The 23,048-nt window shown below is 38.0% G+C and overlaps 1 protein-coding gene and 1 long non-coding RNA gene across 5 annotated transcripts in view; one reads left to right on the forward strand and one right to left on the reverse strand.

Moving 5' to 3' along the window:
- Window positions 1-23,048, forward strand: part of LOC127832039 (uncharacterized) — a 43,804-nt gene that overhangs the window by 436 nt on the left and 20,320 nt on the right. The window lies entirely within an intron of this gene.
- LOC127832037 (voltage-gated potassium channel subunit beta-2-like) overlaps window positions 372-23,048 on the reverse strand; it is a 66,779-nt gene continuing 44,102 nt past the window's right edge. For all 4 annotated transcript variants that reach the window (XM_052357180.1, XM_052357179.1, XM_052357178.1 and 1 more), the window contains 4 exons: window positions 11,564-11,658; window positions 8,235-8,355; window positions 7,267-7,355; window positions 372-6,248 (listed from right to left, as the gene is read on the reverse strand). In XM_052357180.1, the coding sequence (XP_052213140.1) occupies window positions 6,153-6,248; window positions 7,267-7,355; window positions 8,235-8,355; window positions 11,564-11,658 (401 nt within the window). In that variant the 3' untranslated portion in view covers window positions 372-6,152. The remainder of the gene's footprint in view (window positions 6,249-7,266; window positions 7,356-8,234; window positions 8,356-11,563; window positions 11,659-23,048) is intronic.

Here is a 23,048-nt window from a genome sequence, read left to right on the forward strand (position 1 = left end):
TAGCAGAATTCACAGTTGCATAATGCTATAACAACTAAATTTGCAACTTTTGACTTGTTTACCTTTACAACCACTTAAAATCTATATAGACTTACCAACCAAGACAGTGAATAGAACATGTTGGAAGTAACTAATCAAGATTCTTAAGTTAGGTGTGTGTTTTTTGTTTTGGCTATAGTCGGCTGCAGTTATTGACATTAATTCTTAATTATGTTAAATATAACACATTTCATAATTTTAAAACCACAAATAAGCTATAACAACTAAATTGCATAAATAATTTCAAGGAACTCCTCATTTGAAATGTCACCTTTATGAATTTAGTGCCATGATTTTTTTGGTCAGTTATCTAAAGAAAACATAACACATGATTCAATCAAAAATTTTATTAATAACTATCAAATAACAGCAAATCTAGTAAAGGCATCCTAAATTCATATTGCACAATCTATTAAAACCAACGATGCTAGTGATACATGTAATAACAATATGCCTTGTACAAGATGAAGTATAACAATTGAGATAAACACAAATAAATAGCTGAAAAAGGTAACACAGCATAACGGCATAATCATTTGATTACAATTAAAACAAGTGGATCATAATTGTGGCTCACCTGAGTTGAATTATTTACATGCCCTAGCAGTATTTACTGCAAATTAAAAAGCTATAAATATTACAGGCAATAATGCCCCACAACTGGCGGCACTGTTGTTGTTGTTTTAAGATTTGTTAAAGGACTTTCAGGAGATGCATGGTCACATAAAAACAAAATTCTGTGACATAATTCCGAAATACATATACTGATTTCAGATTTAAAAAACTGTTGTGTTCTAACGTTTTGGTTGCCAAAACAACCCGATGTTTCAATAATTACTCATACACCATTTAAAAAAATATATGGATTTTGATAAAGGACATCAAGGAAAAATCCTGCCAAGTGTGATAAAAATCTAAAGAAATAATTTCATAGAACAATTTGTCAACATGGATTGCTCATGGGCTGTGAAACATCACAACTGGTACTCTTTGTGGAGTTTAAAACCATAGCAAACTTTTAACAAAAACCTCTCATATGTGGTAATACACATATTAACGGAAATAAATGATTTATAACTGAACTTAAAACTTCAATCATTAGGATTGCAGTGAAAAAAATATGAATACACTTAGGGCTAAAAAAGAAGAAAGCATATAAAAACACTATATACATGTAATATTATTATGTTTTTATTCAAATGTATGTATCTTTTACAAGTTTTTTTAAACAATTTCAAATGAAAAACAGGAGAAGAAAACGTAACTACATATTTGATAACAGTTGTTACTTGCTTTAATCAAATAGTTATTTTTTAAATCATATTATCCAAAATATCAGGTAGTACAAATTTATTGCAAAACATATTACATGTCCAACATCACTAGTCGAACCTTAGAATAATGTATAATTGTATTCTATATTTTGGCTGTGATGGAAAAAAATGAGTGGTTCCATTACAAATCATGTTTAAATTAAGACTGTTTTATATACTTCATTAGTGTAAATATCTTTCTGCATTATAAGGTGAATAAAATGTTGTTATTGTCTTGATTTTCTAAAGAATTGAATGGCATTTTGTCTGCATTTCATCGCTAAATGAACTGTCAAGAAAAATTACACCTAGTTCAAATAAATGACAGCTAGTCATAACTGAGCCAATCAATGTAGTCTGTTTACAAATATTGACTTATAGTCACTTACATAAAGATACGCGCTTAACAAAAATGAGTATGTAAATGAATATAAATGGCTTAATTAATATGCTGCAAAGAAGCAACAAGTTGTGATTATAATATTATGGCAGCAGCATGAAGACAAAAACAGGACTTTAAGATATGGTCTCCTATCAATATTGTTGCTGATATAGGTTTTGTCGTTGCAACGTTTTGCAAATAAATTCATGACAATTTGATGCCACCGAGTATGCTGACAAGAGTGTTTTTATGGGAAATGTTTACTGTGCAATGATACAAGATAAGACATACATGTGTGATGTGTCATAGACACTGATAACCCCAAAACACGTGTCTGAACAGTGACAATCCACTATATTTTATACAGAGGATAAAAAAAAACTGGTCTCAAATCCTTATTTCTTTCTTTTGGATTATCTACACATGAACATCAATCAAATAAGAATTTTTAACCAAAACTCGCCAAGAAGTTAGAAAGGAGTTAAAAACATTAAAAAAAATTAACTAAATGATATACATGTATTCTACATGTATATTGGAAAAACTGACAAACTGACATAGTTCTGCCAAAACCAATCCCTGCTAAAATTCTTTTCTTTAAGATCATCTGCACATTATGGTCACGTGAAAGTTTGAGTGAGGGCCACACAGTAGACTACTGAGTAGTTTATGAATTAAAAAACCCAACCTTCAGGACGTATGGACAGACAAGTGCAAAGGTTTATTCCTTCTGCAAATGTGGAAAATGTCATCCCTGGTTAGCCTGTGAAGCCTGCAAAGGTTTATCTGCGATGACGCAATTCATTAAGTCCAGTTTTCCTACACCAAGGCTAAACAAGAAACCGTCGGAGACGGGTGATGCTCCCCAAAGGTTTTTTTTGTCACAATATTGCACTATATATTCTGATAAAAGGAAACGACTTGAGGGCACAGTAGTTGGGGGGACAAGAATTTTTTATAGAAAATTTCAAAGGGCCATAACTCTGTGAAAAATCATCCGACCAGAACCCGCTGATAATATGCACATCTCCTCTTGGTAGTGATGCTTCCCATAAAGTTTCATTGAATTCCGGTCATTAGTTGCTGAGAAATAGACCGGACAAAAATTGTGCACGGACTGACACACTGACGGACAGACGAAGTGGCGACTATTATAATGCTCTCCCCAAAATAAATTTTGGGGTAGCATAAAAAGGATCCCTGAACAAATATACACTCACTGAAGTTGTTGCATAAGGTGAGAGCACAGTAACCACTTCAACAGCAGTATTGCCTTTATACCAAACTGTACACGACAGCAAGAACATTTACTGAATTAAATATTAAACTGATATGTTGTATACTGATACATCTAAATTACAGAAACGGATTGTCATTGTTCGTGTCAATGATCTTTATCAGAGGAACACTTTGGAGAGTAAAAAAATATCAAAATAATCTCTTCATGTCTAGGATTTTTTTATGGATAATAACTGAAAATAATATTGCACTGGTTTGTTATAACACAGACACATTCATAAACAAGAGGGCCATGATGGCCCTGAATCGCTTACCTGACTAACCAAATACAATCCCAACCCAGATTTCATCAAGATAAACATTCTGACCAAATTTCATAAAGATTGGATGAAAACTGTGACCTCTATTGTCTACACAAGGTTTTTCTAATATTTGACCAATTGACCTAGTTTTTGACCCCACGTGACCCAAATACAATCCCAATCCAGATTTCATCAAGATTAACATTCTGATCAAATTTTATAAAGATTGGATGAAAACTGTGACCTCTATTGCCTACACTTTCCGCTTTTATGGTATTTTTAGTTTCAAGGAAGTCCCTCCTAACCGAAAATCAAGTTTAGGCGGAAAGTGTCGTCCCTGATTAGCCTGTGCGGACTGCACAGGCTAATCTGGGACGACACTTTACGCACATGCATTATGACCAGCTTTCACAGAACACGACACATATTAATACATGTTGTAATACTTTTGTAAACTAGAATTTTAAACATGTTCACAAAGATATTATTCAAAATACTACAAAATTCATTTGCTCAAAACCGGGCCCTATTTAAAATCTTTTTGTGAAATATTCCCTTTTTACCTGTGTGCCCCAAAAAGGCATGTACAAAGAGAGTGTTTAGGTGAATTGAAACACAGCAATAGTTTCCAAAAATCTCTAAATATGTACATTAGTGTCACTATTAATCTAACTACAATGCTAATATCAATGTGATATAAAAGTGCCGAATATATTTTTTTATATCACAACAGTAGACGTTTACATCAATTCTTGGATGTACCTCATTTTACTCACAATCATTCATAAAGTCATCATTTTCCATTAAAATGAAGCAATAAAACAAACATTTTTATACTCAGACTTAATACATTTTAAACACGTAAAACCACCACAACAGCAGAAAACATATTTTACAAATATCAGCGCAAGTGCTCAAGATGTCATGGTTAACACATATAACATCAAACAACATTTACAATGCCACTAAAATTTCAGAGTCGTAATAATTCTGTTTTATTATTTCTTCAATAACAGGTAGAGGTCTGCTCAACAGTAAAATCAGGTTACTGCCGTGTAGTCCAGACATACATCATGTACATACATCACAACAGAGCCACTTGTAAACGCGTCTGCAGTTTTTACACAGCACTTATTTAAACGAGGACAAAATATCCCTGTTAGAAATATCTGTTAATCAATGCAGTAAAAATTAAACATAATAAACAAGGCTATTGTCAAGCAATATTGACCCCTACTGGCTCCACCATTGTCAGAAATTCCACCATTTTCAGAATTATTATTTTTTGGTTGCCATAGCAACCACAATTTTTGACGTAGGAACAAAATGAAATGACGTGCATAATGTCCATATTGCCATCTATCCATGTTGCAAGTTTCATGAAAAAATATTAAGAACTTTTAAAGTTATCGCAGGATCCAGAAAAGTGTGATGGACTGACTGACAGACAGACTGACAGACAGATGGAGTGCAAACCATAAGTCCCCTCCGGTGAAACCGGTAGGGGAAAAAAAACAGTCCCAGCACTATGAAAGTTTTCAAAATAAAAAATTGTCTTAACCTAAAGAATTTACTCATCAGTTGCTTGTAAAATTTAAGCTTTAATTTCCATTGGTTTTATATTTAATATTTAAAATATTGAAATAAGTTTCAGCACAAGAATGTTCATAGTTGTGGAGCTTGGACCTATTACAAGTGTGATCTTGTACACAAGAAATTAACACAGTTATACAAAGTGTACACGGTTGTTATTGCAGAATGCAGTTCAAATCATACGTACATACGTACATTTACATAATCTTGAACACAATAAACAAACAAACTTCACAAGGTGTTTTTTGACAGGTTATTTAAGACAATAGTTCAAAACACCATTGCATTTATTTCATATTGAACAAAACAAACAAACAAACTTCCACCAAATTTACCTTTTTTTTTTGGCAGGTTTTATAGACATAAGTTAAAAAAACAAGTTCATTTATTTCATCTCAAACAAAATAAACGATCAAACCTTCCCCAAATTCATAAAAGTTTTTGGCAGGTTATTACTGACAACAGTTCCACCAGTACATTTATTACATATTGAACACAAGAAAAGAACAAACTTCAATCAAGTTCACAAGGTGTTTTTTGGCAAGCTATTACTGACCACAGTTCAAAAATACAGTAAATGTATGAGATATCATTGAAAAGTCAAGGTAACAAAACGACCTTTAACAAACTCTTCACAAATCCTTCACCCATTTTCTGCTCAGAGTCAAAATGGCTATATGCAAACAGCACTAAACAGCATTAAATAGAACAGTCAGCGAGTAACTTGCAGTCTGTGTAGGTTTATGTTGTTTGCTGCTCATCAGTACCTTATGGTTCGGAATGAAGCCTTCAAAACTTGAATCTAGAAACAAATGTCTTAAATCTAATGTGATTTTCTAGGCGACTACAAATGCGTGAAAGTGCCTATCTCAGTGGTAAAGGGTAAAAACACCAGTACATTTATTTCATCTTGATCAACAAGAAACAAACAAACTTCCATCAAGTCTACCAGGTTGTTCTTGTCCTGGTTATTACAAGATGAAATAACGAAACACATTTCAACGAAACATTCCCACAGTACTGTAATCCATCAAGACAAAAAAGAACAAACTTCCGCCAAGCTCACAAGATGTTTTTTGGAGGTTATTCTAGAAAACAGTTTGAAAACGCCAGTACAATAATCTGATCTCATTGACAAATTGAAGAAACGAATCACAATTATTGCAGAGAGCACGCGGGGGTGGTGCTGTAATCCATGGAGACTTTTCGTTGCGGGGGTCGGCTGGACTCGTGTTGGATGGTGGTGGTTTCCTCTGCATGGTCCGGACTGTGCTGCGTTGCTAGTCACCTTGACACGTTGTCACGGCGATTGGCCTTAGGTTTGTTGCCTAGCAACCTGTCCAGTTCGTGCATAATGTTGGGCGTCAGCTTGGAGATGTACTGAAGAACATGTGTGTTATCAGTATTATGTAATAAATCTTCATATCAAACACAATTTTGTTTTAAGGGTTGAAAGTCACTCATATGAAAAGTGAAAATTAGTGATTTATAGCCCCATATTTAAATTGGATACATATGTCCAGCTTTTTAAAGTAAGTGTTGCAGTCTCAATAAAAGTTTTAAATCCATTACAGGCAACAAGGTCTGGTATTCTCCTCACTGTTATAAACCAAGAATTATTTAACTAGCCAACAAATACAAATAAGGAAATTTGCCAGAATTACCACAGCCATGAGTGTCATTATTCTAGTAATATTTTGTTGCTCAAATTCAATTTTACTGGCATTGTAAGATTTCTGATGGACTAACGCAGAAAATGGTGTAGTATTTTTATCTTTGACAACAAAAACACTGTCCAATAGAGTTTAAATGTTGACTAAAGTTTATCATTATAGACATCAAACCCACTAAAATAGATTGCATTCTTACAATGCCGATAAATAAATGCTTCAAATAGTGAAAAGCTTAACTTGATGGTTAGTAATTCTATCTTTTGACTGATAAACAATAGGTTAAAATCATGTACATATACGCTATATAACTGGGCAGTGCTCTGAGAAAACAGGGCTTAATGCATGTGCCTAAAGTGTCGTCCAAGATTAGCCTGTGCAGTCTGAACAGACTTATCAGGGATGACACTTTCATCTCTTATTTAAATTGATCAATTGAAGTCTCTTCCTAGCGAAAATTCTGTTAAGGCGTAAAGTGTCCTCCCTGATAATCCTGTGCAGACTGCACAGGCTAATCTTGGACGGTAAACATGATGTTTACGCACATGCATTAAGTCCCATTTTCTCAGACAGAGGCTCATAGGCTCATATGAAAGCCATCCGACCCAGCCTACCTGTACAGCCTGTATATTCTCATACAGCTGATCCACATTGGAGGCTCCCCCCCATCCGACCCAGCCTACCTGTACAGCCTGTATATTCTCATACAGCTGATTGACCCAGCCTACCTGTACAGCCTGTATATTCTCATACAGCTGATCCACATTGGAGGCTCCCAGTAGTACACAGTTCACGTTCTCATTCTTCAGGCACCAGGCTGTGTAGGTAAAAATAATGATGTTTGTAAAACTTGCAAATATCAATAACCAAACTATGATTATAGTGACAAATTAAAGGAACTGGGATTTTGAAATTAACTCTTGTAATGTACTCTGTCTAAGCCAATTTAAACCTGTTCAACACATTTTGATAATTAGCAAAAGCCAACATCCTTTTTTCTGCACCATGTGCTATACAGTTTACATAGAAATTATTTTACTTGTTCGTAATATTTTCTTTTAGTTCATTTTTAAAATGCCATAAACACTCAAAATCAACGATATTTCATACAATATTTTGGAAAAATAAAGTTAACAAATACAAAATCAATGTTCCTTATAGCAATAGCCAAAATTTCAACGCTAGAGGTGGTCTGGTAACATAGATTTCATGCGATACAAAATCCTCGTTTTTATTTGTTTGCGTCACAATTTATTCCATGTGAATTTGAACTTTGGCATATCTTTATAAGGATGCTACTTTATGACAGTGCTGTAATTTTTGTAATGGCATGTCTTAGATTTTATTGTTATTCTAACTATCAGTTACAAAATAATTTTGTATTATTGTGGTTTCTCTGCCAATTATCAAAAATTTCTGATGATAGAAATTGAACCACTTAAGAGTTAGATTTAACCTCACAATATATATTCAATTAAATTGCTTTGAAAGTTCTCACAGCCTCATCAGGGACGACACTTTCCCCTAAACTGGAATTTTGCTCAGAAGAGGCTTCTTTTAAACCAAAAATACGATAAAAACGGAGATTGTTGACCCTGGAAACACACTTTATGCACATGCATTAAGCCCAGTTTTCCTAGAGTGCAGCTTTTGTATATTTATGAATGGTTTTTAAAGGTATCAATATTGTTCTTACCTATTGCAAGTTGTGACAGAGAGCACCCAATCCTGTCCGCGACCTCTGCGACCTCTCTCAGCTTGCCCTGCTGTCTACGCCCCTCCTCACTCAGTATCTTGTCCTTCAGCCAGCTGTAACCCTGCATAGCAAAACTGGGCCTAATGCATGAGCGTAAAATGTCCTCCCAGATTTGCCTGAAAAGTCTGAACAGGATAATCAGGGTCGACACTCTCTGCTGTTAAGGTAATTTTTAGCGAGGCTGATTTTGGAGAAAACCCGAGCTATTGTCATAGCCAGCTCGTCATCCGCCGTAGGCGTCGTTTCAAAACCTTGACATTGGCCATAACTGTTTAAATATTAAAGATAGCACCTTGATATTTGGCATGCATTTGTATTTCATGGAGCCGCACATTTTGAGTGGTAAAATTTTAAGGTGAACATCATCCTTCAAGGTCTAGGGTTGAAAAAACAAAGTCAAGGGAAGTAATAAGCTTTAAATGGACATAGTTATCTGACCTGCCCACGTATATATTTGTTTAACCCGGTTTTACGAAGGAAAAAACTGGTTATTAGATTGGCAAATGCGGGCGGGCTGGCTGGCTGGCTGGCGGAGTGGCGGGCTGGCTGGCTGGCTGGCGGAGTGGCGGGCTGGCTGGCCGGCTGGTGGGCGGGCGGAACAAGCTTGTCCGGGCCATAACTATGTCGTTCATTGTCATATTTTAAAATCATTTGGCACATTTGTTCACCATCATTGGACGGTGTGTCGCGCGAAATAATTACGTCGATATCTCCAAGGTCAAGGTCACACTTTGAGTTCAAAGGTCAAAATTGGCAATAAATGAGCTAGTCTGGGCCATAACTATGTCATTCATTGTGAGATTTTACAATTATTTGGCACATTTGTTCACCATCATGGGACGGTGTGTCGCACGAAAGAATCACGTCAATATCTCCAATGTCAAGGTCACCACAACTTAAAATAGATTTATTTTGAAACAAACTTACAAAGGGGGTTAATTTTGTTTGTTCATTTCAAAAGTTCAGTTTGAGTTGTCTCCCTTAATCAGATTTTTTTTCACAATGAAAACCTGGTTTTGTGACAATTTTGTCCCTTGTTGTTAAATAAATCAAAGCGGCACGGTAGGCGGCATTGTGTTTCTGACAAACACATTGTGGTAAAAGGTCAAAGTCAAGGTCATCCTTAACGGTCTATGGTAAAAAATACAGATTTAAGGGACGTAATAAGCTTTAAAAAGGGAGAAAATTATTCAATATTGAACATAGCCACTTTATATATTTGGCATGCATGTGTATCTCATGGAGATGCACATTTTGAGTGGTGAATCTACAGTTACAGTATAGTGGTTTTTAATTATTTGCTACTAAAAATAGAGATTTGTTACAGACAATTATTTTCAAGGGAAGTAATTTATATAATTATAAATCTCATATTATATATTTCCTTACCAAGAATTGAAGTTCTTTTCACAGTTACTGTACAGATTTATTATTTTGATTATTTATAACCCAAATGATTGATTTATCAAAGTTGTTTTTTTAATGATATAATTATAATTTCTTTGAGTTCATTACATACCTGTGGACTTATGTCCATAGCTCTGGTTATGATCTCTTTTAAACCACAGGCCTTCGTTGTCAGTGATGTCTGACATGGTCATAATTGACTGTGAGACCCTCTCCCCCCCTCCCCGATTGGATTGGACAAAATTCAAGGGAAGTAATAGCCTTTAAAGGGAGATGATTTCTATACCTGCCAAATGATACATAGAAATTTTATTTCAATGCAGGGCATTGTGTTTCTGACAAACACATCTCTTGTTGGGTCACTAGGTCAAAGGTCAAGGTCACTGTGACCTCTAAAAAAAAAAAAATTCTGACAAGCTTTCGCAGCTGAGCGTGGCACCCGTTATGCGGTGCTCTTGTTATTTACAGGAAGTCTTTTCTACAAAAATCCCATTTAGAAGGAATGTGTTGTGCCTGACTGCCTGTGCAGACTGCACAGGCTAATCCTGGACGACACTTAATGCACATGCATTAATCCCCTTTTCTGAGAACTATGCTCCCTTGTATAATATAAGATACCCTCTTAACTCAGTATATTGTCTTCCAGCCAGCTGTAACCCTGCAGGGCCCGTATTCACCAACCGATTCTTAGACTTAAGAATAAAGAATAGACTTGGAACCAAGAAAAATGTGTTCAGTGTTTGAATATATACAGGCCTCCACTGGTGATTATGTCATTAACAAAATGTTCTATATGAAGAATAATATAGATAGAAATGTTTACTGCAGAGTTTGACTCAAAATTAAAGAAATTCTTGAATATTCTAATTTAAAGAATTTTCTTTTATTCTTAGACTTAAGTCTAAGAATTGTTTGGTGAATACGGGCCCAGCATTTCAGTGAATGTATGAGCCAAATTCAGGAAAAAATGGGTTACATACATTAGCGAAAAGTGTCATCCCACATTAGCCTGTGAAGTCCAATATGGGATAACACTTTTCACTTTGATGCTATTTTTTATTTAAATAGGTTTCTTCTAAGCAAAAGCTTAGTTTAGGTGAAAAGTGCCATCTCTGATTAGCTTGTGAGACTGCACAGGCTAACTGGGGACGAAGCTTTATGTACATGCTGAAAGCCCAGATTTCCCAGATTGCTCAATTATATATATTATATCAATAATATTTCCATCAGAAAGGTAGACAATTAATAAAATAATAAGCAATCGCGTGAGTACGTAAAATGTCATCTTATCCAGTTAAATATTCAAGTTAAATAACACTAAACCATTCTTTATGTATTTAACACTTGTTAATTTCTTTAAATGGATCAAACTTATTACATTATGATAAAATTATTTCAGCTATATACAGAGTTTTGTTATAGTCCAATCATTTAAGCTCAACACATCTTTCTTATAATAATAGCAACCTTCATACCCATAAAAGCTAACTCTACACATGTCGATAGGAATGGACGTTTACAAAGAACAGCCATGTCGTGTGTGACTGTCTTTAACCATTTCACTCCATGCCCTATAGTAGTATTATCTTATGTTGTTTTTTTATTTGTAGTTTTTGGTTGTTCTCTATGGTATTGGACATATGCTAACAATATGCTCACAATACAACTATACATACATTAAAATAAGCAGTTTGATGAAGCCTGTTAGAAAATGTATACTGTTGATGGAGACCAAACTAATGTTACAAGCCGATCTAAATAAAACTTTGAAATAATTTCAAAATTGACCAGTTTATGGTATGCAGGCTTATGCAGTGGTAAATCCATTAAAAAAAAATTAACAAACCAACAAGCAAGCATACCTTCAGTGCAGCCCGTGAGTGGATGGGAATTCCGTCATCATATTTCCCTGTAAGGATTCCACTGGCCAGGGGAGACCAGATCACAGTGCCTATACCTGCCAACCAAGCAACAGAGTGATTTAACTGTACAACTAAGCGACACAGTGATTTAACTGCACAACCAAGCAACAGAGTGATTTAACTGCACAACCAAGCAACAGAGTGATTTAACTGCACAACCAAGCAACATAGTTATTTAACTGCACAACCAAGCAACAGAGTTATTTAACTGCACAACCAAGCAACAGAGTTATTTAACATCACAACCAAGCAACAGAGTGATTTAACTTCACAACAAACCACCAGTTATTTAACTGCACAACCAAGCAACAGAGTGATTTAACTGTACAACCAAGCAACAGATTGATTTAACAGTGCAACCAAGCAACAGAGTGATTTAACTGTACAACCAAGCAACAGAGTGATTTAATACCATTCATACTGTAAGCCGAGCGGTATCGATGATGTTGCATTTTATTTATTCAGAACTCAAACGCATTAAAAAGAAGTCAGGATGGTTTCTGTAACTATTTATTTATTAGGGCAGAAGCTTAACGTTTGCCATATAAACAGTACTATGAGTGGTTAATTAAACAACAAGTATGATATTAACTATTTGAACAGCAGTTCAGATTAAATAAAGCGATGAAATCAGTCGTCACTCTTTATAGTTATTCTAAATAGTGTTTAATGCAGATGCAAAATGTCAGTTAGAACTAGTCAGAACTATGACGTACAGATGTAGATTAAACATAGGTAAGTGAGTCGTATATGTTAGTGTTTACCTTTGTTGGCTTTTGACATCTTAAATGGGTTGTTAAGTAATGAGCGACTATTCTGGGTCAAGTCACTACTGACTAGTGAGTTACGACTGACTTCATCATCAACCACAGCTCTATTTATAAGCAGTTGCTGAGGCTGGGCGTTGCTGGCGACCAATCAGAGCCAGACTTTCATGAAAGTATTTAACTATGTAAAACGGTTTAAGCAACATTAACAACATTTGCATTAACAGCATTGCAAGTCTAACAAGAAAGCATTACATCAATAAAAAGCTCAGAAAATATTATGCATAACTATACAATGCTTTCATTACATTTCTCAATCATAATAATAATATTTCATCTAACACATAGTGAAAGCAATGCGAAAGCATTGCGCGAAAATACTTGAAATAGTTCCCCACCAGCATTAATATCTGACAGGACTACTAACTGTATAAGTAACATTGTAACAATAAAACAGTTAACAGGTCATAATACTACACATAAACATTGGGAAAACACATTTCTTCGATAAGATATAACTTATTCGCGTAGAATTAACTTGCTATGTCATAACCTTCGACATTGCAAATGGCGGACATTTTGGAACATTTAACCCGCGTTCGATTCAATGCTGGCGATTCAAATTACAAGTAATGGATATTCAATAATGGAGAAAGCATTAACTGGATTTAACAAACATTTGATAATGGTTGTTAAACCAGATAACAACAAGGAAAATTTGGATTATTAAAGTTAAACAGGTAAGGCATTCTTAAGTGTACATATTTTGGACGTGTATAGTATTCGGATACAGGGTATTACACTTCCCCCACCTTAAAGACATAAACTTCTCCTGAAGTTTGAAGTAAAAATTTAAACTTACAGATATATACAAATTTGAAATGAAAGAATAACAATTACTGAACAATTAACACATTAATAACAATGCATAAATAACACTACATTTCTGTTTCAGGTACAATCAAGTCTTCTCAGTGCTTTGATTTCAGACACAGTTTATGAAGCTCACCCTAGTTTGCAGACTCAAGAACAATTATGCAAGAACTAGTATCACGTAAATGTATTTGTTTTACCCAATTAAAGGTTACGTTCTTTAACAAACAAAAAAAGTCAATAAAAGTTATTTATTGAAAACAGAATATCTCAAAATATTATTTTAAAACACTTAATTACACATAAACATTTAATCAATTACCATACTTACAATATAGTATGAGCTCATACTTTAAACTCACACACAATAATGTCTATGCAAATAATTAATCAATTTTGAAATGTCAGTTCGCGAGGCATCAGCAAACTGGCACATGGCATCAGAGATCACAGGCAGGATTGGAACGAAACGTCAGAAGGCAGGAACAGAGCATCAGGACAGCAACAGGGCATCAGGGTCTTTGGCAGGGCGTCAGTTAACTGTCAGGGCAGCAAGGTAACAGGACATCGGAATCAGGGCAGCAAGGTAGCAGGACATCGGAATCAGGGCAGCAAGGTAACAGGACATCGGAATCAGGGCAGCAAGGTAACAGGACATCGGAATCAGGGCAGCAAGGTAGCAGGACATCGGAATCAGGGCAGCAAGGTAACATAATGGTTTTATTCAGACGTTAGCCTCAATGGGACGGCAGCAAACTTCACCATGTCCACAGGACTTAAAGGTTGAAGACATTCAAGAAACTGCTTCTGGAATTCCTTTGGGAAGGTACTTATCCCAAGAGCAATGTCCCGAACTGTTTTGAAGTTGAAGAAAATCATTTGTGTGTCCTTGTTTGGAGGAATCATGGCTCCAGTCAGTGAAAGATAGCTGTATTTATACAAAAGGACTTGGCGCTGGATCGGGTGAATTCCGCTTGCCATTTCCAGCGCACCAGCAGCATACTCAGTGAGGACACCCTTTTCTTCTGGTGAAAATGATGTCCAATTCTTTGGTGGCCACGATAGACAGGGGGTCAGATGAATGCTTTCATCAGGGACCAGACTCCATTCTCTGGGTGCTGGAGGGAGGACTGGCATATTTCCAGTAGACAAGAGGCTTCGAGCCATTTGTTGCAGGTCGTTATTTTTAGGAGTGGGGATGTAGATGGGGGCTGAAGGAGAGGAAGGAACAGTTGGTGGTGCGAAGCGGACTCTTGCTTGTACGGGCCTGAAGGATGTCATCGTTGTAGGATGATAACTTGGCGTTGCACATGATGATGGGACGTAGAGTAAGGGAGTACTGCAGTCTGGAGGTGGTCTGTAAAACAACGGAGATACTTGGGGAATGGTCGCAGCAGCAGTTGTACTGGAGTCTGTTGTAGTTGTGTGAGTGCTGGAGGCTGCATGGACATTTGTTGAAGGGGTAGTATTCTCAAGGTCGATTGGTGAAGGAGATCCTAGAGAACAAGGTGATGGTGTTTTCAGATCATGCAAGGATGATGTTGATGATTGACTACGATCTGAAACAGGTGAGACAGGTTGCGGAATAGGGGTGATGGATGGGGTCTTCGATGGATGTGTAGGTGGGTGAGAAGGCGGCAGTGGACTGGCACAAATCTTCTTGGCTATGTGGGTTGTATGGATTGGGAGGGACCTCTTCAATGTGTAGGGCATCTGACGGACTGTGGTAAGTTCATTTGCGTCTATGGCAAGCAGTTTGGAGATGTGTTTCCGTGCTTCGTCATCAGGACACAATTCAAACTTTGCAGCAGGTGGGGCGATAAACATTTCTACGGTTGTAGCGGAGAGGGTCACAATTCTCCCTATCACCTCGGGTCTACTACGAGCCTGCTGAAGCAGCCTGACCTGATAGAGGTGGGTTTCCGATGAAACGAAAATCTTGACGGCCCCATTCGAAATGTCGATAGATTTCAAGATGAGGGGGAAGGACAGTGGTAAAGTGGTGGACGAAGGAGTCTTGGAGTGGTCAGTGGTTTTCTGAGATGAAGAGGCGATCACTGATGATGATGAAATCTGGGGATTGGTGGAGGTGGACTTGGCAAGCTGCCAACCTGTCATCCAATGTGAGGCCCCAGGGGTGCGACCAGTGCACCACTGGGCAACACTCTTCATGGCGAACTGGGCTTCTAGGGACGTGAATACAGACACAGCAACAAAAAGTTCCATGTACTGTGCTGGCACCTTGGAGAAGTAGAAACAGTTGGCTGCTGTCAGGGTTCGTGGGGGCAAGGAGTGGTAGACTTCAAGATGCTGATGTTGGGTATGCCTGCTGAGATCCGCGGGATAACGGAAGAGATGCTCAGCCTTAATGCACCATGGACACAGCAATTCGCAGGACTGGTGCGCTTTGATGGTGTGGTGCACCACATCCCGGTGACAAATAAATATTTCGTAGCAGTAACTACATTTGTGGATGGTCTTGCCTGCAATATACAAAACATTCAAGGTTTCTAATATGGTGTTGCCTGTAGTGTGATATATGATACCAACATAACATTGTTATATATTTATATGTAAATAATAGACTACCAAATTTTAATCCTAAATTGTTTGTATTAAACAAAAACAACTGAATCCATCGCCATTAAATATGAATGCTGTTATGTACAACTATCCCTGTTTTAAAAGCTTTCCTAGCTTTATTGTATCCATCCAGAGGACTCTTTCCTTATAATAAAAAAAATCTGTTCTTAAACCCTAGATCTTGTATTAACATTGTTTTCTATCTATTGTTGATTCCAGGAAATAAAACGCATTGCGGACCTCACGTCTACGCAATCTCATTGCAAAAATGAAAAGCCTCGTACAAAACTTAAGACAAATCTCCTGTGGTTGATCAGGCCACTGAATTGTCGTCCGGACTATCAGGTAACTTTACACAAGCATAAAAAATTATTCTCCTACAGGAATCAACAACACACAATATTCAATGAAAATACATTAGAGTTTAGATCGACTCATCTCTAACAACTTTAAAGAGTTCCTGGATATAAGGATATGTTGTATGCATCTATGATGAACATCAGTCATTTGTAAACATGGATTATGGATTAAAAAAAATATTGTGGTTTAAAACTGTTAAAGAGGCCTGATTGTGCTAATAAATAATATTATAATAATTCTTGGTTGTCATGTGAACATCTATTGTGTTTTTCTTTGGTCAATTAACCAACTTGGTAGGTTTGTGCACTTGTATGCCGTTAGACGGTCAATGTGAATTGACTTAATTGGTCCGCTGGCAGAAGACTTGATTAGATAAACGAGGTCATCTATCCTTTTGACTATCATGTATGGGCCCTTCCAATTAGCTCCCAGTTTAGTACAGACTCCAGGTTTCCGAGAGGTGTCATGAACCCATACAGCATCACCTGTTTTGAAAGCTCTACTCTTGGCTGTAAGGTCATAATGGCGTTTCCGATACTCTTGTTTCTGTTTCAGGCTGACCCGAGCAAGCGAGTGGATTTCTTCAAGCTGCTCACGAAGCTCTTTCACGTAGTCATCTGTGGCCTCCAAGTCAGTGTTGCCCGAGTCTTGCGGTGGAAGACCGATGAATGCCTGAACAGGTAATACGACATCCCTTCCATAAACCATTTTGTTTGGGGTTTGACCAGTTGTTTTATGGGTACTTGATCTGTAAGCCATCATAACTTGAGGCAAATACTCATCCCATAGTTTTTGATTTGTTTGACAATACATGCTAAGCATGGTCCCTAGTGTGCGATTGAATCTTTCCACTGAAGCATTTGACTGTGGATGCATAGGAGTTGAAAAAGTGTGATGCATTTGAAGTAACTTGCACATTTCTGCAAATAATTTGGACACAAAGTTTGTGCCTCTGTCTGTGTGAATTTGTAATGGGACACCAAATCTGCTGACATAATTATTCACAAACGTTTTTGCTACTGTTTCAGCAAGCTGATCCGGGATGGCTATGGCCTCTGTCCAATGAGTGAACAAATCAGAGATCACTAGAACATACGTGTTGCCTTTTTCGCTGCGAGGCAGAGGACCTAGAATGTCAAGAGCGACTCTTTCTAGAGGGGCGAGGACAGGCTGAGAACCAAGTGGAGCCTTCTTTGGCTTAGGTGGTTTTCGGGCGCCACAGCTGTGACATTGACTGCAATATTTTTCCACATCGGTAGTCATACCAGGCCAATAAAAAGTCTGGCGGAGTTTATCAAGCATCTTGTCAGTACCCAAATGTGCTGAGGAAGGAATGTCGTGCATGTACCTCATCAACTCCTGGCGCCTTATTGCAGGTACAATGACCTGGCGTGAAGATTTGTTCTTCTCAAACCAAGAACGCATTAGACATCCATCAGTGATAGAAAGCCGGTCCCACATTCGCCAGAGACTTTTGACACACTCACTCTGAGTTGAGATTTGTTGCCAAGAAGGGCGGATAGATGACCTTTCTAGTGACTGTATTATGAAGAGCAGCGAAGGATCTAACTTTTGTTGTGAATTGATATCACCCAAGGACCACTGTTGAACTGGGTAGGATGTCTGTTTGAAGACAATCAATGGATCATTCTGACTTCTTGTGATCATTCGCACAGTGTCAGTGTTAACCACTGGAGATGTTTCTTCTCCACATGGAGTGTCGTCATTTATCAAGTTTTCATGTGTGAAAGTCTCCGTGATCCCTTGTTGTTTGGCACACCTACTGCATGGAGCTCGTGACAAGGCATCTGCATTCCTATGTTGTGTCCCGGGCCGATGTACAACAGTGAAATCGTATGTTCCCAAGATCTGTAACCATCTGGCGACCTGACCTGTTGGCTGTTTTAGGTTGCGCATCCAAGACACAGCTGCATTGTCAGTCCTTACAAGAACAGACTGCCCATAGAGAAAATGATGAAAGGCGTTGAAGGCGTTTAATACAGCGAGAAGTTCTTTTCGAGTCACACAGTACTGTTGCTCATGTATGTTGAGGCTTTTGCTGTGATAGGCAATCACAACCTCCTTGTCATTTTGTAGTTGTGACAAGACAGCACCCGTTGCAAAGTCGCTTGCGTCAGTGTCGAGGACAAACGGGGCGTCATGGACTGGATATCCGAGAATGGGTGATGTCGTCAGTGAGGTTTTGAGGTGCTGAAAAGCACGCTCGCATTCCTCAGTCCAATGAAAAGCAGTACCCTTGTCAGATATTTTATGCAGGGGCCTTGCAATTTGTGCAAAACCAGACACAAATCGACGGTAGTATGAGCATAGTCCAAGAAAAGATTTGACCTCCTTGACATTTCTTGGAGTTGACCAATCTCTCACAGCTGATATCTTTGCTGGATCGGTGGCAACACCTTCTTCCGAAACTAAGTGCCCAAGAAATTTAACTTGCTTCTGAAAAAAGATACATTTTGAGGGTTTACATTTCAAGCCTGCATTTTTGAGCCGTTGAAAGATTTTTTCCAGTCGCTCAAGGCCCTGATGGACTGACTTGGATGGGACAATGATATCGTCCATATACAATAAGCATTCAACCCATTGCAAACCCCTCAGAACATTTTCCATGAGGCGCTCAAAAGTAGCCGGGGCATTTACCAGACCAAACGACATTAATGTAAATTGATACAATCCCATTGTGGTTGTGAAAGCAGTTTTCTCTTTATCTTTCTCATCCATAGCCACCTGCCAATATCCTGAGTTAAGATCTAATGAGGAGAAGAAACGAGAACCAGAGAGGGCATCAATGCAGTCGTCAACACGAGGTAGAGGATAGGCATCCTTTATGGTGACTTCATTGAGTTTGCGATAGTCAACACAGAACCTACAACTGCCATCTTTCTTTGTGACCAATATGATAGGCGATGCCCATGGGCTAGAGGATTGTTCAATGACGCCTCTGTCAAGCATTGTCTCAATTTCTTGTTTTTCTATGGCCCTCTTGCCAAAAGGAAGACGCCTAGGTGGTTGTCTGATTGGGACGGCATCACCTGTGTTAATTCTATGCTTGACCAGATTAGTGAGGCCAATATCCTCTGATGACTGAGAAAATACGTTTTGATATTTACACAGAAGATCAACAAATTCGGATTTTTCCTGATCATTTAAGTGCTGAGAGCTCCTCTCATAGAGGTCAACAAGATGGTCTGGCAAAAATTCTTCATTATGTTGTTCTTGGACACAGGCAACCCTCTCAATAGGCTGCATAGGAGGTTCAAAATAAGACTCACGTGTCCCCAGGTTTGTATTTTTATACAGTCTGACAGATGAATTGCCATAGTTAAGTACAGTCATTACTGGATCAGAAGAGATGCTCACAACACCACCCATCAAGCTTATCTCTTTTGTAGCCATCAAATGAAAAGATGGTTCAACCAAACCAAGCTCGGATAAATGCTCTTTTTGTGGAATTTTAATAGGAACCATCATCGTGCTGTTCGCAGGAATCTCAACTGTTTGCTGTAATTCCACTCTACAGATATGCAAAGCCTGACCACCAGTCCACAATGGTACTACATCACCACCCATCATGAGACATGAACGTTTGTAGTTGATGCTATCAACATTAGCCCTCAGAAAATCTTGACCTAATATCCCATCAGCCTCTATGTCACAGACCACAAATGACACATCAAAACACTCGTTTCCTATAGGAACTAATAGATCAACATTTCCAACAACTCTCATGGCCTCACCGTTTACTGTCTTAAGCACGTTTAATTGGGGACGGACGTGAAAAATGTTCTTAGGATCAAATTTCTTTAAGCTTTTCTCAGACAAGAGAGAAGTTGTAGCACCACAATCTATTAAAAAGTTGATTTCCACCGACCCAACATGAGTCGTCAGGTAAAATCCGTTGTCAAGTTTGTTGAATTGAGATCCCGATCTTGCAGTGTGCACATCATCGGAAGGAATATTATCTTTAGGCCGTCGAAATGACTTCGTCGACTCCTGGCCCGTGGAGCCGACGGCAACTAGTTTTCCTGGTCGTTGGGAGTGGCATTCCTTGTGTAAGTGTGGGTATCAATGGTGTTGGTGCTCGGGACGTTGGAGTCTTGTCGGTCTTCATTGCGCGAACGATTTGCATGTAGCAGTCGCTCATTCACGTATTCTTGTGGCGGTTGGGCATTCTGTTGCCGTCCGTGTTGATGAACATGCGGATATGGACCCCCGTAGTGCGATCGGTTGGTGTTATATGACATGTTCATATGATTGTTCTGTGGTCTAGACTGCGGCTGTGGTCGACCAGATGGGTGTCTAAAATGTGGGCTTTGGCGTCTTGTGTGATTCATGTTTTGTGGGCACGATTTCCAGAAGTGTTCAGTAGAATTGCACCCATAACACTTCTTTGGTACTGATTGTGGAGAGTTGCGGGACTCGAGGTTGCTAAGTCTATCGGTTATTTGTTTTAACGCCGATTCGACACTAGTGTCAACATTGCATGCCCTAATATTAGTTGTTGACGTTCCGAGGATGGACTCGTAGCGCTCAATGACGGCTACGGCCTCAATTATGTTAGTGCAGTTACGGTCAATGCATCTGCATTTCATGTCATTGGGGATCAGCTTGTACAGTTGGTGTAACGCTAACTGCTCTTGTGAGCGGTGATCAAAGTGATCAAATTCACTGTATGCTTTTTGTGCGAGCTGACGTATATCATGTGCTAGCGACGAGATGCTCTCGTCCTTCACACGCCTGCGTTCCTCGAATTTTGTTAACCACATATATTGATGTTTTCCTGCGGTGCCAAATCTATTGTTAAGTCGTGAAGACAATATGCGGTAATCGCGGCGTTCCTGTTCTGGGAGAGACATGTAATACGTTCTGGCAGTGCCACGTAAACTGGAGGAAAGCATCAACACTTTAGTTCGCATGTCCCACCCACTCAATTCAGCGCAGTCCTCAAAGTGTGACACGTAAGACTCAAAGGGGCCAGAGCCTTCGTAAGTGTCTGGTTTAACGTGCATGTGGTGTGGTGATGACATGTAGGCGTGTGGAACATTGTCGCCGTGCCCAAATCGTCTATCATTTTGATATGTGACGGGAGTGTCTCTGGTATAGGGGGCGTTCTGTTGCGCTGCGTGCCTGTTGTTATTTGACGCGTCGCGGGTCTCTACACTTCCGGTATACGGAGTGCTTTCATGCACGATGCCCGTGATTATTGGTTGATCACCCCTGCATTCACGTCGAAATATCGGTCTACATTCATTAATATCATTTTCCCTTAGTAAAGACTCCTCGTGTGCGGACCCATGTGTGCGTTGAATATCAAAAGATATATCGGGATCTGGCGAAGAGGCCATGATAAAAAAATTGTATTGTGTCTTGAGAGACCAGAAGGTTATTAATCTTATTGTCAATAAACTATTATTTAATTACTGTTGTTCACTTATTATATGACAGTGAAAAAAAAATGCAAGGTGTGAGCCGTGGACAGATGCTAAAAATCTATCCGTATCCCACTTCTGACACCAAAATTGTAAGCCGAGCGGTATCGATGATGTTGCATTTTATTTATTCAGAACTCAAACGCATTAAAAAGAAGTCAGGATGGTTTCTGTAACTATTTATTTATTAGGGCAGAAGCTTAACGTTTGCCATATAAACAGTACTATGAGTGGTTAATTAAACAACAAGTATGATATTAACTATTTGAACAGCAGTTCAGATTAAATAAAGCGATGAAATCAGTCGTCACTCTTTATAGTTATTCTAAATAGTATTTAATGCAGATGCAAAATGTCAGTTAGAACTAGTCAGAACTATGACGTACAGATGTAGATTAAACATAGGTAAGTGAGTCGTATATGTTAGTGTTTACCTTTGTTGGCTTTTGACATCTTAAATGGGTTGTTAAGTAATGAGCGACTATTCTGGGTCAAGTCACTACTGACTAGTGAGTTACGACTGACTTCATCATCAACCACAGCTCTATTTATAAGCAGTTGCTGAGGCTGGGCGTTGCTGGCGACCAATCAGAGCCAGACTTTCATGAAAGTATTTAACTATGTAAAACGGTTTAAGCAACATTAACAACATTTGCATTAACAGCATTGCAAGTCTAACAAGAAAGCATTACATCAATAAAAAGCTCAGAAAATATTATGCATAACTATACAATGCTTTCATTACATTTCTCAATCATAATAATAATATTTCATCTAACACATAGTGAAAGCAATGCGAAAGCATTGCGCGAAAATACTTGAAATAGTTCCCCACCAGCATTAATATCTGACAGGACTACTAACTGTATAAGTAACATTGTAACAATAAAACAGTTAACAGGTCATAATACTACACATAAACATTGGGAAAACACATTTCTTCGATAAGATATAACTTATTCGCGTAGAATTAACTTGCTATGTCATAACCTTCGACATTGCAAATGGCGGACATTTTGGAACATTTAACCCGCGTTCGATTCAATGCTGGCGATTCAAATTACAAGTAATGGATATTCAATAATGGAGAAAGCATTAACTGGATTTAACAAACATTTGATAATGGTTGTTAAACCAGATAACAACAAGGAAAATTTGGATTATTAAAGTTAAACAGGTAAGGCATTCTTAAGTGTACATATTTTGGACGTGTATAGTATTCGGATACAGGGTATTACAATACAATAGCACAGAACCAATACCTGCACAATCAAACAACAGAATGACTTTACCCTCTACCTCTTATAAACGCACTTTTAATGCATTTGAGTCACTAAGAAAATCTACTTAAATTTAAAATCTTCTTTACTAGAATCAAGTTTTAAAGGCTTCATT

Source organism: Dreissena polymorpha, chromosome 5 (genome assembly GCF_020536995.1).
Source record: "Dreissena polymorpha isolate Duluth1 chromosome 5, UMN_Dpol_1.0, whole genome shotgun sequence".
NCBI lineage: Eukaryota > Metazoa > Mollusca > Bivalvia > Myida > Dreissenidae > Dreissena > Dreissena polymorpha.